We start from the raw sequence: 18,389 nt of genomic DNA, 5'->3' as shown, positions 1-18,389 counted from the left end.
ACAACAATAATAATTTTTGTGGTTATTACCAAGATTACAACGGCAAAAGCAATGACAACTTTTTGTGCCCCACCCCAAGGACACCTACACTTGGAGATTAAAAGGTAGTTTTTTGACAGATAAAGAAAAGCTTTTTTAATTAGAATTCTAAAAGGGAATTTTTTTAAATAACCATAAGCAATTTTTTAAAAACAATAATAAGATTCTAAGTACAATAATTTTATTCTAAATAATCGGAATTAAAATTAAAATCAAACTTAATATTGTGTTTTAACCAAAAAAATGTTCTTTGAAATAAAACAAATAGATGTTAAGTTTTAAATAATACTTGTTCGAATACATGCTTTTAATTTAATGTCTACACAGATTACTTCGTCGAAGTTAAGTCAACAAATGGAAATTTATCTTGCAGATAAATTTTTCTTGTGCACACATACAAACTGTCAGGCAAAGAAAGAGAAACATGTCGCACCCGAGGAAGTCAAACTCACACACGTGCAGACGCACCTACACATGTACAAACATTTATAGTCTACTTAGAATTTAGCGACATTTGCCGTGGAGAAGAAGCATCAAAGGAAAGAAAAGCTGCAGAAGCCGACGACGGAATGTTTTCATTTTTAATGAAGGCACGTAAAATGCGAAAAAGTCCTACGCACTCACACACACACACACATGGACTGGCTTTCATAGATTTGCTTTAATTATAATTCCAGACGCGTTTATCACATCAACAACAATACACAATACAGGCCCAGACCCGCACACTTGTACTTGAATTATTATATGGCACTCGCACAGTAAGCCATTACATCTGTGTGGCCACAAAATGTTTTTTCATAAACTAACATGCACACACCCACACACACGGAAAAGGCTGTTGAAAATTTAGAATGTCCTGTAGGTGGTAAAGAGGCGGAAAAACCACCCTGCCGCCCCGCTGTTGCCTTGCCTGCGCTATCCTGTTTTTCGGTATTATTTTTGGTCCTTTGTTCGGCTGAAATATTTATGCATTCGTATGACAAAAATTTTACAACAGTTGTTTTGTATACATATTGTACATTTGCCCTTTTGCATGCTACTCATCCAACTTCTTGGGCTTGTGAATTCTTGATGCGGCAATTTTGCAACAAAAATTATCTCTGCTCCTCTGGATTATCACAAACTTTTGGCAAATTGCAATTTTCTTAAAAGAAAACATAACAAAATAAAAGTGTAGAATTTTGTCATGCCTTACGTGATGAGTTTACATTTGCCAACGATAAATTTACAGTTCTAATTAGTTCATAACTTCATGTGTACAGTCAACTTAAATAAACTTAAAATTTTTGTGCGTCAACCCCTGAATTTTATACACAAACTACTCAACATAGTTTATCACAGGGTATATGGAACTATGGAATATGTTTTTTTGTTTATCTCAAAGGAATTTCAACAGTACTTTTTAATCACATTTTATTTCTTCGATTTTAAACTTACATTTTTCACTGCCTATGCACCGAGTTGGCCTCATAATTTGGTACATTAATAATTTATACAGAAAGCAACATATGCAACAGAAAGCACTAATCCCAGCATAAGTCCCATTTGATTCCAAAAGCAGCTGTGCTTTATTGTCCTATCAGCCGAATACAGCAGACTCCCATGAGGTCAAATTGCTCGCTGTTTTCTGGTTTGAGGATAGATTAGAGGCGGAATTTGTAAACACAAACATATTTTTAGAAGTGATAAACACTTGACTCTCAATTGGAGAGCCCACAGACACCTGGAAGTAAAAAAAATGCTTGCAGTCAAGTGGTTTTTGCAAACACTTGAATCGCACGCCAAAGACTAAGCTGACAGAAGAATGTGCTCAAATATGAAAAGCAGAACAAGAGCGATATGCAGCCAAGATTGGAAATAATATTTATTTGATATTTCCCATCGCCATCGATGACAACAACAAATGGCAAATATTTGTGCAAGTCTGAAGCAGCAACTTAAGCCAAAGTGCACACAATCCATCGTCCTTCCTTCGGCCCATAGGATGTGCTTAGGCATGCAATAATCTAATGTGCAAATATGAATAGTGAATGTGCGAGGCGGGCGAGCACAACATGTTACATGCCACTAAAAATCTAAATAAAGTGCCAAGAAAGGCGGCACAGAAAGAGAGTGCCTTCAGAGGGCGCAATGCAGTGAAAGATGTTGGCTCAATAGCTTCATCCCATATGTATCTGAATATATATTGCGATTGTATGGGAACTTTGCCTTCGGCCTGTTTGCAGAGACTACGCCGCAGACCGCCAGACACGTGCACTTGAAAACGCCAAAGTCAAGCCCAACATCGACGCCAACGCCGGGCCAAAAGTCAATAATAATAAGTTGGGGGATTCGAAATACAAAAAATCCAGTCGGCAGCTGGATGAAGGGGTTGGCAGAGGGGTAAAAAATACTCAGACAAATTCGCTTGAAAAGGGTAAAGGAATGTAATAATACTTAAAACTTGAAATTCGACTATGCTGAGCAGGTCACAAGAGCAGAGATGCTAGTTCGGAGGCAAAACATATACAAACTGAATGCTATGAAAAAACATATTTAACTTAGTTTAGAAAATAAATTTAATAAAATTTAAAAAAAAGTTTAGATATAAGCTGTCGTCGATAACAACAGGTTTCGGATTTGGGTACCTTGTTTGTTATTGAATTAAATTAAATTCAAATATGTCTTTAAAAAAGTATGATGCATTACCGGTTTTACCAAAAAGTAAAAATAAATCTTTATAAATTGAATTTGGCAGAGAAATAAATATTTGCCATTTCAGGTTGTCTAGTTTTTGTTTAATTCGCTGGCGGCATCACTGAGCTCCATAGCGTGGTCCCCACACCGGGCCCACTAGGCGTATGAGTTATAAGCGAAGTTGCCGTAAGCCTTTCAGTGAGCTCTGTCCGCCCTGTTGGCCCTGCCCAACTGTCTGACTAGCTGCCTGCCTAGCTGCCTGCCTAGCTGCCTGTGCGGGATTGGAACTTGGAGGAGGAACTGGCGGTGGGCACGTCCCTATCTTCGGCTGACTGTTAGCACTGCCTGCTTGACTTCCAAGTGGCATGTACTCATTCTTTTCTTCACATGTTTGCCCAGCCTCCGCAACGGCTGCAGTCTGCCTGCCTCGATTTGTCATTTCGCTGCCAAGACGAGACAGAGGCTGGGCGGCTAGAAAAAAAAAAAGAAAAGACGGGGGTAAAAATGAAAAAGCCCTCAATTCTGTGCATTTTTTTGTGTGTCGAATTTGAATTCAATTTCCGACGCTGAAAGGTTTTTAATCTTGTTATCAGGCAGCTGCTCAACCGCCTGGCATGCAAACTTGAGGATTTTCTGGCCAGCAACCCTTGTTAAACGTTGAGCAGTTGATTAGCTTAACCTTTTTGTTGTTATGCTATGCCCAGCGGCAGGCGATAGTCATTCAGATATTAATAAGTCCACATGCTCAGTTGGATTCAAGTGAAGAGACAAAGGAATTTTATTTTGATTTTTCAGGGAATAGCTTAAAACGAAAATTTTACAAACTACCAAACTTTGATGACAGATCAGATCTTCCTATAAACTTCAATAAATAATAAAATTTGGAATTTATCACTTTTTTGTTATTTCTTATTACTCAAATTTTCCAGTGGAGTGTTAGGGTTCATTGCTAAAAATAACCATTTATCATTTACGTATATTTTGGTTTGTTTGAACAACCCCACATATCACACCTCAATAAAAAACAAGATATAATAAAATGCTATAGTCGAGTTCCCCGACTATCAGATACCCGTTACTCAGCTAGTGGAAGTGCAAACGAGAAATTTCAACATTTTCTGGTATATCGGTAATTGAGTAAAAAATTATAAAATGAAAATAAACACACAAGTTTCTTCAAAGTGTTTTCGTGGTAAAAATTTTTTTTTGCAAATCTATAGAAATTAACATTGATATATTGAAAAATGAAAAAATGTCACATATTCTATGTCTCTGGATGGTCGGAAACGTTCCTTCTGCCTGTTACATACTTTTCAACGAATCTAGCATACCCTTTTATTCTACGAGTAACGGGTATAAAAAGCCTGTTCCACACAATTTAAAAGAGATAGGTAAAAGGATTCCAGTGTCCAATGGTCAACGTTCATCTGACAGTTAGACACTTTTTTAGGTGTCCTTTATTGGGGCTTAATTAATTTCTTGATAGTATGCTGTTGTGACCACTCAGCTGGCATTTATCCCACGAATTTTCGAAGCCTCTGCAAAACGCTGGCCCCGAAAAGGAAAATGGCAAGCCGAGATATCGATCCCACGTCAGAACTTTATTCAAAACCACCTGCAATGGTATATAGCCAGTCACATGGATTTATTTGCGGCCATTAAATGTCAGAGCGACTGGAGCAGCTAGAGATTGCAACGGCCTATCCCAAATCGCAACCGGATAGTCAGCTCACGCATTTTGCAAATTTACCACCGCCTAGCCGGGCAACAGCCACACCAAAGTTGCGGCAGATTATAAACGTAATCCCGGGCGCGGGCCACGTATTCCGGAGTCCTATAAACCGTAAACTCACGCACTCGCCCGCAGCGGTGGCAAATGCCACGTAGCTGCGGAATCACAGAGCCCGGAGCACAGAAACATAAAGGAAAGCATTAAAAATGGCAAACAAAATGGCAAACATATTTCTCCCCGACGCGTCGCCACAGAGGTGAATAAAAATAAGCACAGTTGCCAAATTCCACATTTGTTTAGTGCTTAATGTTTAGCCACCGCCGATTTGCATGCCAAGCAGGTGCTACATAATTTATCAGCGAATGCAAATGTCGAGAAGCTACGGATCTGATTTATACACTATACGCGGTCCTGGCTGTAAAATACTACGGTGGAAATTGTTTTCGACATTTAAATGCCAACTGACAATCGGCAAACCGACACCTGCGTCGCCATTTCGTCTGGGCAATACGGCAAAGTTTCACTTAAAATGTGGGATGTTCTCGGTAAGTGAATTAAAAAAGGTCTTATTAATTATCGCTTGAAAAGAGAAAGAAATCATTTACTAAGAGTTACCAATTGTAGTATCTTAAAGAAATGGAAAAATGAGAAATAGTTTATGAAACTCATAAAAAACCTATTATTATATTATATTATAATAATATATTAATATTTATTATAATAATATTTGCACATTTTGCATAAATATATTTATTTGTTATATTTGGAACTCCCCGAGAGAGCAGTGACTTCGATCTGCGATTGCAATTATCATCAATTTAATCAACAAGGTTGCAACGCCAGTGCAAATAAAAATCGAGAGTCGCCGCCATAATTTTGGTTTATAGCCGGGAATCTGTTAATGCGATGACTACCATTCGCCGCTCTACCCGACTGTCCTGGCCACCTCATCCATTTTCAGGCCCTGTCCAATGGCGCTCATAAATAAAAATCACTGAGGCTTGAATTTTGCATAATTCCCTTTTTTCTTGTTTTGGCTGCAACCGTAGCGTTGCAAAGTGTAGTAAAAAAAATGGTTGGGAAAATTGCCCGTATACATATATAGCCAAAGGTGTGAGGGAAAATCTCGGTGTGTATTTCTGAATGGCTACTGGAGGAGGGGCGTGTCAACGGCCTCTGCCACTCCCACTGTGGTCCCATGCATCATGGTGTGGCAATTTTCAGCTTTCATGTATTTATTGCACATGAAATGCATTCCACAATGCGCCGGTAATTCAACAACTACGCCCCGTTGCCACCCATGAAATCCAGCCCATCCCACAACCAGCAGCCACTTTCAATGAATGCAACTGCAATGTGCAAATACCAGATATTTGCAGTTAGGGCTTCGGTAAAGCCCGACAATCCAATTTGTTTCCACAAAACCATGTTCTCAGGGCATTTATGACACTTTTTTAACTGGAGTTACACGTCATAAAATAATGCAGCCTCTGTTAATGCAAAAATTCCTTTCCACTATGGGAAATTCGACACGAACGTTTCAATTGTTATATGTTTTTTTAAGTCTCTATATAGAAGCTTAACAAAGTCAAAATTGCTATGAATTGGGGTAATTAAATATATCACTTGTAAACTGACTTTGTGCGTAATTCTTCTAATATGCAGCTTGTGAATAACTCTCGTAATATCCTTTGACCACAGCAATTAGATTTATCCGAAGAGCCAAAACTTTCCCATTTGGTCCCCAAAATGCCCGTTCCCCAGAAGCCGAACAAGGGCAAAAGTTTCCCAGCTCAGCAGATCACGAAAATCGTTCCAACAACACCCAAACCACACCACCCATAAAGAAATTGGCACATTCGCTATCCAACCACATTTCGCCTACCATAAATCCAGACAAAAGGAAACTTTTTGGCAAGCGAGAATTTATGCCCGGACTGCCGGCCGACTTCTTAGCGATTTGTTCAGGCTTATAATTCATGTTTTAATTGGCAAAAGTCGAGGGGCGAAAAGCGCAGACGAAGTCGAAGAGGCGCATTTATTTATGACTCGTTAAGTGTAAAATATCTGGCGCAAAATCAAAATATGCAGAAAGCCCCACACCCAACCGACTGCGAAATACCAATCTAAATCATATGTTTGTTTATGGTGAGGCCCACAAAATGGGGCCCACAAAATCGGACAGAAAAAGCCGCTGCCAAGTTGGCAGCCATTAGGCTAATTATAAGCGTTATACCGCCAACAGAATGCTAAGCCCGCTACGAGCATTTGAAACGATAAGTCCCGTATACAGGATCACGAGGGTCACTAAAAGCCCCTTATGCCGGGTACAACATAAACTACCATAACAATTAGTCGGCTTACGAAGTCGAAACTCGGGATTCCAGCCCAAAAAGTCCAACCCTCATCATCAGGCGTAAAGGAAAGTATCTACAAAGTTTGTGCGTAAGCCCTCGCAAGCTGGCTGAATTTTCGGGTGGTTCGAGCTAGTTAGCCAGTTCGATCCGTTGGGGTTAACAAAGGCCGTTCGAGAGTGTCGTTGTGCCAGAAGTGGGCCGGGCTAAAGAGTGCATGACATACGCTTTTTACAATTATTTACTGACACTTCCGAGTCACGCCCCTAGGTGTCCTGAGAAAGGTCCCCAAAAAGGAGTCTCGTTTTACTAGTACACATGTGCAGATTAAGGCATGCTTTTTGCTGCCCTAAAACAAAGCTCCTAGAAATAGAAGTCATGGCAAGAACACTGAGGAAAACATGGGAGATTTTAAGGATTTAATATGGGAGCTATGTGAACTTTTGTTCTTTGGGGAGGAAACCATACTTTGTAACTAAATGTATAAGTGTTTAATGAGCCAGATTTATTTATTTTATGAACTTGGATTCAGAAAAACTCTTCAGCAAAAAGTCGCTAATCAAAGCCTCTTCATCCGGAGTATAAACACTTCATGAAGTGTATCTTAGCCTCAGCGTTCTGAAAACAAACTTTGCCGGCTGCTTTTGTTATGATTTCCCAAAAGCCAAGACGGGACACTGAACTGTGTTTGTCATCGGGTGACAACAAAGACTGGGAAAACTGGAAAGGGGAGGGCCCCTCCACAGGCAGTCGAAGAAGTTTTTGCCAAAGCGCTTCTCTGCTCGCAGTTCTCTTTTGGCGAGTCCTGTGAATCCTGCGAGTCTGGCATTGTGTTTATCACACGTCAAAGGCGCTTTTTGTCTTTGCCCAAATCTGCTTCAATTTGGGCCACGATGAGCGGCATATAAAAAGTTTCTGTTGTATAAACATTGTGTGATTGTTAGAAAAACATGTGCCAGGGGCACAAATACACTCATGCAAAGAGAATCGCCCACTCGAAACAGGAAACGAAGAAAAATGATGGGATCGCAGATCTTTCCTTAAATACACTGCAAAGTTCAGTAAGCATGAAGGGGATTATTGCATTCTAAATTAGACATACTGAGTATTCCTGCAATTCAATAGCTGGACCGTTTTTTACAGTAACTTGGCACAAATATTCATTTTGGTCTCCACAGACCCGACCTAGTAAACCTTTTATAAAAACGCTGTATAAAGGGTATAATGAGAAAAAAGTTGGGAAAATTCGAGCAAATCCATGGAAGTGGGGAAGCGCAAAGCGAACTCATCAAACAACGCCATCATCTGCATATGCCACGTCCTTGTCAGCGACATCCTTATTCCCGTTATGATGAGAAGTCGCAAGTTTTCCGAGGAGAGAATGTAAGTGTGTGTGTATGTGTGTCTGCGTCTGTGTCACAATAAAGCCGCTTTTATAGTCCACAGATTAGGTTAATCCGCTAGCTGTTAGCTGTTGGCATCGCTATCTGCTCGGCCTTTGTTCTAATGATGGAAATGAGCGTGTGAAAAGCCCGGGCAATAACTCTTTCTGTTATGTTGTTATGTTGGCCCTAATGAAAGCAGTTACGCTTTATTGTGCCCACGCACACACATTCCTTGGCGAACTCGGTTTAATGAACAGCTCCTCCGCTCAGCGAAAAAAGGATATTCGAGTCCCAGGCCACGCTTTATCATAATTTACGATGTATTAAGTGATTTTAAACATGATGCTTGCTTTTGCCTCTGCCATTACTGCTGTCTTTAGCAACCTCTTTGACACACCTACGCGTACGGCTAATGACAAGAGAATGGTTAGTTTAGTTTAGGGAAAGAAGCTCCCAACTTATAAATTCATGTCTACTATTAGTAAAGCATTTATAAAGGTTTTGTCCTCGGACAGTGTATGTGATGTTTTGCAAATATTTAATAAAGTGTCAGAAGTTGCGATGAAAGGAAATGCTATTATTCTTAACGCTGCTGTACAAAACCTCCACGCTATCTCCATAAAAAGGTGTGGCATTCTTTTGAGGGCTCATGCAGTTGACATGTGCCAAGGAGGTTGATTAAATTAATGAAATAAATTATGAGCTGCTCATCACCGGCTCACTCGCTGCTGCCTTTTAAATTGAGTGCGCGCATCTTGAAATTAATAATGTGACGTGCCGCAGGACGAAGGGCATGAGAAGGGGGTTTCTACTCCTTGGCAGGTGCCACACACGTGTGTCGTGCCCTTTTAATTCTGCTGCAAAATAAATGAAGTGCCTAAGGCAGCGCAGACTTAAGTTGCCTGTCTGGGTTTTGATTTATGCACGGGCTTCAATTTTTCGCAGCCCGCTCAAATTTATGCACTTAATTTCATTAATCCGTCCAATGCGACAACACGTATACGCCCCGTTGCAGCCAGAGGCGGAAGCAGCGCAGACAGTGCGTTCTGATTATTGGATTGAATAGAATTGAATTTGCTTTTTAAGAGCCTTCTCCTCCCAATCAAACCGCATTCTCATCTGTGGCCGAGTAATTTCCAATAAAAGTGTCACAAAATAAAAGTCCTTCTCTGGCTGCAAAACGCACCACAAATTCGTTAGACGTGCAGCCCCAAAAAAATCCAATAAAAACACAATAAGGCCGGGCCATTGGCCAGAGACTTGTGTGCTGCTCTCTGGCTCCCCTTTTAGAAGCTGCTACAAAGCAATGTATTTAAGTGTGATTATTTCTTCCGACAATGTGGATTGTGTGTGAATTGCAACTGCCGCTGCACAATGCTCATGCGGAGCATTTGCATCCAGTCGCTTACGTTGCTTATACACCTGAAAAATAACCATAGGGATGTTTGAAATAAAACTATAAATACTGTTTCGCAATATATTCCTGTACAAATATCGTCGAAAGCATACTTTTAAGAGCAGTAAAACAAAACAACTGTAACAATATGAAATAATAAGTACTTTATATCCTTTGTATGCACTGTAGCCTCAACAAAAATATGTATTACATTTTTCAACCGACTCCAATAATGTCCGAACTATAATTGAAGCGATTTCCTTAAGTGCATGCCTTTTGCCAGTCGAATTCGAAACAAGCCTGGTACTTGAACCGTCTCACCCTTGCCAGAAATTAACAAAATGCATTGCACGAAGCGTGGCGAATGCTTACCCCAGTTGGAGCAACGGACCAACAAAAGCCACCAAATTAGCAGAGGCACACAAAAGGCTTTAGAGGTGGGGCAGTGTGTGCTGCTCACAATGGACCACCATGGAATTCCATCAAGGCGACGGGGGGAATGGCAGAGGTAATAGAACTGGCCAAGAGGGACTTCATTCCGAAGGAAGGGTCGTCGGGGTCTAGGCCATGTTTGCTGCCAGACAGTTACAATGCAGTCCGTTGACTTTTGTTGGCCATGTTGATACCCTTAGGCTATCACAGAAGGCAGTACATAATGCAAATCGCATGGTAGATGTAAACGAGCAATTTAAAAGCTCAACTAAACAACACGAATAATTGGTAATTTATTTCGAGGCACAAATTAGAAAATCAAATAAAGATAAAGATATTTTTTTCAATCAAAAAGGAATCCCAATATGTGTGATTATACCCAATTGATACCCTCTTCTACTAGAATCACAATATGCATATAGACTGTATACACTCTCGACAAACATGAAAAAGGAACACAACAAAGGCTGATATGCAAATTAAAAGTTACATTTATTCGAGCTTCCATTCCGGTGAGCTATAAAATCAAGAGCAGAACGGGTGCGCATTAAAAATCATCCTCATCATCGTCATCGATGATGGCCAACCGACGCCGCTTGGCCGGCTCGCCATCGACTTTGGCTGGCTTTTTGCGAGCCAAAAAGTTGGCCTCCTCGTCGCTGTCCTCCTCGGCATTGGCATCCATGTGGCCTGCACCCCCATCCTCGTCATCCCGATCGTCGTCGCTGCGTGGGCGTTTGTTTGTCTTGTCGGCAGGCAAGGCGCCATCATCGTCGTTGTCGCTATCCGAGTCAATTACATTAACGCGACGTGCACGCTGCAGGGACTTATTGGTAATGTTTTCTTTGCCACCGCCATTCTCATCCGCATCCTCGGCGCTCTTCTCCTCATCCTCCAGTTCCAGCAGGCGGGCACGATAGTCCTCCGAGTTGAAGTTAAATGCATCATCGTCCGCCTCTTGAGCGGCATTTGTTGACTCATTTAGAGCCATATCGCTCAGTTTGATTTTAGTGGATCGCTTGGCTCTCAATTGGTTAAATAAATCATCCGTGTTGGGTTTCTCCAGCTCCGCTTCATCTGCCCCATCTTCATCGGAGTCCTTTGACTCTTTGGCTTTGTCTTTGACCTTTCGCTTGGCCTTCTTTTCGCTGGCCTTGGGCTTGCCCATGGGTTTTGGGGGAGCACGTTGCTCAGTTTCGTCATCGCTCTGGTTGAACATAAGACTATCAAGTTTTCGCTGCTGTTGGGTGGCTATGTTCTCCTGCCGCTGCCTGCTGTGCTTTTCAAGGAAGTCCTCCTCTTCCTCACTTCCCTCATCCGGCTCTCCCTCATATTCATCGTCTGCAGCCTCGTCTTCCGGCTCAACATCAGCCTCTTCTCCTGCCAGGATTTTGGAACGTAATTGCAAATCGGCAGAATTGAGATATATGGGAATACGCCAGTAGGCTTCCATTCCCGAAATCGGCGGCTGCATGCCCAGGGAGACCAGAACCTTTTGGAAATCAGCATCTTCCATGGCATCCTTTTGATCCTGCATCAGTGGCAGGAGAGGCACACCATCGTCGTCCTCAGCTGCTTCCTCGGTATCTTCGCTAGCGTCTTGCAAGCATTCTTGCAGCCACTCGATGGCCGATTGATACTTTTCTGAATCCACCTGACCGATTAGAGCTTTGATGGTGCCTACATCCAATGGTGTGCGTACCACCTGGCGCTTCTGGGCTTTTTTCGGCATGGCCTTCGGCTTCTTATAGCCCTGCTCCTGGAACATGGGCTCCTCGGCAAAGTCATCACCATCGCCTTCCATTTCAGGTTGCTCTTGCTTGGGCTTCCCTTTGCCACGCCCCTTTTTGGCGGGCAGAATCTCGGATTTATCCGCTATTAAATGTATCTGAAGCATTCGCCTAATGATCTGCTGTTTGGTGCGCCGCTCAGCGAACTCATGGACTATTCGCTCCAGGCAGTCTGAAAGAATAAACAGCAAGTAAAATCAAAAACTGACTTCTGTATTTAATGCCCCAAACATCTAATCAATTAGGATTTAGTTGTGTGCCCGTGCCCTTGTTTCGGAACCTACACTGAATATTTTGCTTGGTGTACTCAACCTGATTGTCCACTTACCCGGCTCAATGCGATGCTGATCATATAAGCTCCTTAGCTCGTCATCCTCTTCCGGCTGCCAGACGTTTTTGCCGCTCTGGGCGGACTTGGTCGAACGCTTGGTGGGTGCCTTGAACAGCAGGCCCAGTTCCTTCAGCTTTTTCAGGACAGTACGGCGGTTGCGCGTCTTGTCGACCAAATTGTCCAGAATCCAATCAATCACATCTGAAAGAACAGACACAATTGTGTAGTTGTTTTCCGTCTATTCCTGGTTTTCCTCTGCCTGCTGCTTTTTCGAGTGGCTTGAGTGCTGGAGCTTTGATTGCTTCCATTCATTTACTACGAATCGAGTTTTAATTCACACTCAAGGGCGGTTTTGAAAAATGCAGTTGCAGTGCGAGCAAAAACGTATATCCCGGATTTTTAAAGCACTCCAATGGTTCAGTAAAATTAGATATGTACGTCCGATAAACTATTTCTTACACATTAAGGTATTTTTACATGTTTTGATTGCATGGGCTTATAGTAGACTCGTTATAGTTACCCTTATCGGTTTCGGGATTGCGCTGGTTCTCCTCGAAGAGGAAGCGCAGCTCCAACTCCTGCTCCTCACTCCAGGCTCCTTTGGTGCCGCTGCAAGTAAAGTTAATACGATAAATACAGGGCCTGGACTTTTCAGCACACTGTCTCCTCGTAATTTTGGCTTGCCATGCAAATGATCTGACCCTTTCACTACTGTCCGTGGGGTGCAAATACAATAGGGACTCTATTCTCGCCGCTGGCCATCATTTATCATGTGCCAACTAAACGACAGACGATGAAGCTCCGGCTCAGTCAATCATGCGGCCATTGTGATGGCTCCACCCATCCATCCCATTCCTTTTGACCCCCGAGATGGGGAGACAATGGCCAAGTAGCCCGTACTCACGCTTCGTAGGCGTCACAATAGCCCGACTCCAGCTCATTTGCCTCCCTGATGCCTTTGTAAAATAATAACTCCGCATAGATTTTGGGATTAGTCGGGGCCACCTCGACAAATTTGCGCACCACAAAGATGGCCAGGCGGCGCAGCTCCTCCTGATGGACGTCACGTTCCACGCTGAAGACTTGTTGAAAGATGCGAAACAGCTTGGCCTGCGTGGAGAGTGGGTAAAACGCTGGTTAGGTTGTGCTTGAAATTCAAATGAAAAGTTTCTGGAAAGACAGCCACAGCCACAACAGCCGCCACCTCGTCCTTCTTCTCCTCCATTCGGAATCCTCTGCGGTTGCCGCCTGCGGTTGTCTCTCTGCTGAGCAAGATATCATTTGCAGTTGGCAAAAACTTTATAAATGCCACCCCGCACCCGGACAACTAACCCTAAAAACAGCCAACTCCCCATCCAAACCCACTGAAAACCCCTGTATCGTTGTCGACTGTCGTCGTCCGTATTTGGAATTTAATTTATCCTATGATTGCGCAGACCCATTAGTGGTTTTGACTTTGCATATGATGCTACTTTTGTTTTGCTTGTGGCCAGACTGGCAAGCAGCAGTCTGCTCCTTTTGATGGCCTCATGGACATGGATAGCTGCAGTCTGTCACTGAGGCAAAAACCTCATATTATGCTTACCAAAAAAGAAGAAAATTAACTAACGTTAATTAAGGCTTACATCAGGAAAAACGTTTCTGCACTTCAATTTAATGAACGCTTTGTCAAGTTCTTAAGGACTGATATGGTTTGAATATTGTTAAACGTGTTTCTTATGTTTGATGCGGAGGCCTAACAAATTGCCGACCAAAATTTTTTAACCATTTTTCCAGATGTTTACTAATAAAAATAAAATACAAATTCACTCTTTTAAGCCTGCGTTTCTGTTCAGTTGTTCTCTATTTTGAGCAGTACATTCCCAACCTGATAAGCTCATTGGTTTCAGAAGGATTTCTTCCAGTGCTCCGTTCCCCATTCTCGTCATCGTCATAGTCATTTTCGTCCTTTTAATCGTCGCTTGTGCAGAGCAGACATTGAGCCGGCTTAGATGAAGCTGATAGGGAACCCATGACGCCTGAACAGAGGGACGTGAGATGATGGACCACGGAGTACGAAATGCGAAATGCGAAAGGCGAAAGACGGAAGGCGGAGACACTCGACACCGGCTTTGTCCCCCAAAATGCGATGCCGTTTTTGGCCGCTCCAGTGATTAGCCATTCTCCGTTTCCCAGTCATTCTGCAGTGGTTGCATGCCACTCTGTTGCCCGTTGAAAGCCAAAACCGATGGCTTTAAGCAACGCTTTAAGCCGATGAAAACGAAAAAGTGAGTGGATGGGTGGCTGGGTGGTTGGGTGGTTAGGAGCAGGCCGCGCAGCCGGCTGCTGCTGAATGTGATTTATGAACTCTGCCCCAAAAGAAAAGTTTAATTGCCAGCCGTGAAAAGCAGCATAAGCAGTTGAAAAGAAAGCCGGAAATAAGTAGAACCACTCTGCGTAAGGTAGAAAGTTTAATGCTCTACAAAGAACAACTTGAGAACGGTAAACAACATTTTCAAGCTATGCCTTCAAGATTTGAATATATTATTTGACAAATAAAGCAAAAAGTAAGGATTATGTCACAATAAATGAATATCGTAGTTCGAAAAAGGAAACGAAACGGTCACATTCAATTTAGGGAATCAGCCCTGTGAATTTATTTAATGTCCAACTTGAACACAATCGCGTTAGACTCCTTCCCAGCGGCCCTGAACCAACTCAAACACAGACATTTGAATATTTAAGTCGCTATAGAACCCAACCGATGCTGTGGCTCAAGGCAGCGCGTGAAAGGCTTAAAAAGTTCAAATTCCAACTGACAGCGGAGGGACCGAAAAAAGCCCATCGCCAAACCCGCTTAAAAAATTGTATATACAAGTATGCGCGCAAGGCAGTAAATATCGTTTGTGGCTTTGGACAAATAGAAAAAAGGTCCGCTTAATTTGTACAAATTACCATAAAAATGAAATGAAAGCAGCGACAGTAAAAGAAGGATGGCAAAAAGAAAATGAGCAGCAGCTAAGCTGTGGCATTTGTTTTTTGCGTTTGACTTTGATTTATGTGCAGGTCGCTTAAATGGATTTAAAAAAAAAATAGATTGCATCCACTACTTTTGGTATAAGTAAATATTTTAAATTCAATAAAAACATAGCAGTTACTTAACTTACTTGTATGATTATCTCACCTGAAAAAGCATTCCCGAGCATTTGCAGCCGTAGGCAATGCGATGTAGAATAGTTACAGCCGCTCTCAAGGATCGAGTGGGTATATCCGCCCAATCCGATAGCACTAGTGTGCAAGCCCGAACGATTTTCGGATTCAGCAATCTAGAGGGGATTGGAGAAAGGAGAAAGGAGAGACTCAGGCCATTATAAACCAAACGCAAATCAAATTATGCTAAATTTAACTAATTATGATTTAAGAGTTTATCCAGGCGGTCACCCCCAAAACAGCATCGACCACGGCAACCGCAAATGTTCCACACTCGGCGCCAAAGTTTTAGAAACATTTGCAGCAACAATGGCACTGGCAGCACAATTAAAATTCAACGGGCCAACCAACTTGACGTCATTTTATTATAATTGTTGTGGCAGGGTGAGCTGATGTTGCTGATGTAGCTGCTCTGCGGAGGATGTTGCTCCTGTGATGTTGCTGCCGTTCTAAGCTGCCCGCGGCATCTGTGTGCGCCGGTTTCCAGTTCGAGTTCGAGTTCGCGGCCATAAAACTTTTGGCACAAGTAATTTCTGACACTAATCCTTAATTAGTAGCCACGAGCACTGACTCTCTGGTCTGCCTTTCAATTAAAAATACAATTACAATTTTCAACACGACCATCACGGCGCAAAAACCGCCGTTCAACCGAGCGGGCGACCATGATAACTTTTCAAATAACAGCAGTAAAATTTAAGCGACTCCCCTTCCAGCCCCCTCCATGGCTTGTACTTCCCCAAATGGAAAAGTGTCCAGGAGCGGTTTGGCCTTGATTCGAAAACTTTATGGGCCGGGGCGATACTTAGTCTAGTCCTAGGCCTATTTACCTGCGAGCGAAATCATCAAATTTGAACGTTTTCTCGGTGAGTCCATTATCTAGCCGGTGGATGAGAGCAGGGAAACGGGGTGGAAAAACAAGCAAATGCCATTTATTAGTTGAAATTTCCTCAAATTATTTTCATATTTATCGCAGATTTATGCGATGAGTGCTGCCCTTTCTTACCCTGCTCTCCGTATTCTTCGTTATCCAAGTCATCGTCTTCGACCTCGTCCTCGTCCTGCTTCTGCTCCTTTTCGTTTTCCTTATCCTCGGACTCAACTGAAAATTGAAAATATTTTTTAAGTATGAGGTCTAATCAGAATGCCAGAAATGGTGATTGAATTTCGCTGAAAATACCTAATTTTGGACAGAGATATTTCAGGAATGACTTAGCATTAATGTTGAGGATTCAATCAATCCAGATATTTTGAATTTATTTTGTGTTGAAGGAAAAGATCTCTTAACACGAATAGGATTCGGGTGAATCTCACCCATTCATTTTAAGCAACTATTTTACAATAAAACGCCATTTGTTTTAATTTGAAGCATACTTGCACCCGTTGCGACTTAATCAATTATGCACTAGTTGCTATAGAGACAGATGAGGACACTCCGGTTAGGCGCACCCATTCTCCATGGCAAAACACAAATGGCCATTAACAATAATTATGACTGCTGCAATACATAAACAAGTGTACTTGTGTTCCAACATCCAGGCTCAAACGCACATAGGGATACAGGAGTGCACAAAGCGAGGGTCCTGATAAAATGCAAAGCTAGTCAAAAGCACACTTCACAGGATCCCTGCTCGAAAACAGTGGAATTCGCATGGAATACGTATGCAGGGACATTCTACCCAGGGCTTTCGCTGGAGGCTACTAATGTTGCACCTGCTCCTGGCGAAATGCCCCCAAACATTGTCAACCATCCCCCGAAAAGCCGAATTTCAGGCAGTTACAACTTCATTTTGGAAGTGCAGGTCCAGGACCTCCTCCTCGCACCTTTTGCACCTTACACCCATGGATTGGGCTGCGTGTGCGGCGCTTTATTAACGTCTTGAATGGGGTCTCCACTGGCATTTCAGTCCGTGTCCCTGTTCCTGTTCCTGCTTCTGCCCTTGTGCCCTGTCTTTGGCAGTGACGCTATGCTCCGTCATTAAAATACAATTTTCTGTGTCAGGTTCAAGCTGTAAGCCCAACAACATGACACACGAAGGGGCAAGGTGCGTGGTCGGGGAGAAATGCAACACGGACAGCACACGATATTAGTGCATGTCTTTTGGGCTGCCTTTGTAGCTGCAATTGTTGGCCCGACACCCGGCAGGACTGTGGATATAGTCATACGGCCCCATAGCCATCCTGCTCCCCGGCACAACAACACATTACTCCATCCGAAAGAGTGCGACTGCACGGCCATTAAACATGAACCTCGTTACGGCGTTGTTGATGTTCTTGCTATAAGCGGCAACTTCAGGGTAGTCAGGCTCTGGCCCGAACTTCAGGACTCGATGTCTGGAAGTCATGATGGCACTTTGAAACTCACGAAGGCCAAGTTGCTTGGCTTACACGGAATTATTCGGCACTAAGCACGAGTTGTACTTAAATAAAAAGAAATATGTTAAATTTTAACATTCAATAGTATTTTTCTAGGTAGAAGATAGCATTTTGTTTAAGCACATTTTATTAACCTTAAGTTTAGGCCTCCTTAAGTATTTGTATTAACTTGGCTACACAAGTAAGAACGGTATTGTAAAAAAAACGTGTATAGTACATTAGATTAGATGGGATCATATTTCAAGATATAAATGTGTTACTTTTTAAAAAAAAATTTTAATTTAATTTAATTAAAAATATTTTACCTAAGGGGCACTTTGTTCTATTTTAAAATGAGCTAGTTGTGCACAGAGTAACCAACCAGTCTAGTTAATTAAGCCTATGCTTGTTCAGTTGTCGGGGTGCATCACACTTTGCAGGCCAGACTTAATGACTTTTGCGCGTCGCATGCACCTGGACAGCACCTGAACGCATTTTTGCCACGACCTCGGTTCGGACCACCCACTCCACCTTATCATTACATGACCTTCAGTGCTGGATATTCCACACAACCTGGTAGCAGCATGCATAGTGAGAACGTGCCTGGTGTTTGAGCTGTGGTCAGCAGTAGAAAATGTCCTGCCATGTCCATCCAAGGACCCAGTGCCCATACTCGTACCCATGGCCATACCCACATACCACATATCCCT

At 42.6% G+C, this 18,389-nt stretch overlaps 1 protein-coding gene across 1 annotated transcript in view; it reads right to left on the bottom strand.

Annotated features, from left to right (window-relative positions):
* Positions 1-10,485: 10,485 nt before the first annotated feature.
* The window catches only part of LOC6553629 (protein timeless homolog), a 67,239-nt gene continuing 59,335 nt past the window's right edge, over positions 10,486-18,389 (bottom strand). Inside the window, exons 12-18 of the mRNA XM_001980276.3 lie at positions 16,331-16,426; positions 16,155-16,203; positions 15,302-15,443; positions 13,043-13,248; positions 12,659-12,747; positions 12,136-12,339; positions 10,486-11,979 (exon numbers count right to left, since the gene is read on the bottom strand). Of these exons, the coding sequence (XP_001980312.1) occupies positions 10,565-11,979; positions 12,136-12,339; positions 12,659-12,747; positions 13,043-13,248; positions 15,302-15,443; positions 16,155-16,203; positions 16,331-16,426 (2,201 nt within the window). The 3' untranslated portion in view covers positions 10,486-10,564. The remainder of the gene's footprint in view (positions 11,980-12,135; positions 12,340-12,658; positions 12,748-13,042; positions 13,249-15,301; positions 15,444-16,154; positions 16,204-16,330; positions 16,427-18,389) is intronic.

The sequence above is a fragment of the Drosophila erecta genome, unplaced genomic scaffold, assembly GCF_003286155.1.
Source record: "Drosophila erecta strain 14021-0224.00,06,07 unplaced genomic scaffold, DereRS2 tig00000000-arrow-pilon, whole genome shotgun sequence".
NCBI lineage: Eukaryota > Metazoa > Arthropoda > Insecta > Diptera > Drosophilidae > Drosophila > Drosophila erecta.
Note: the sequence above shows the minus strand (reverse complement) of the source record. Positions and strands in the feature narration are given on the sequence as shown.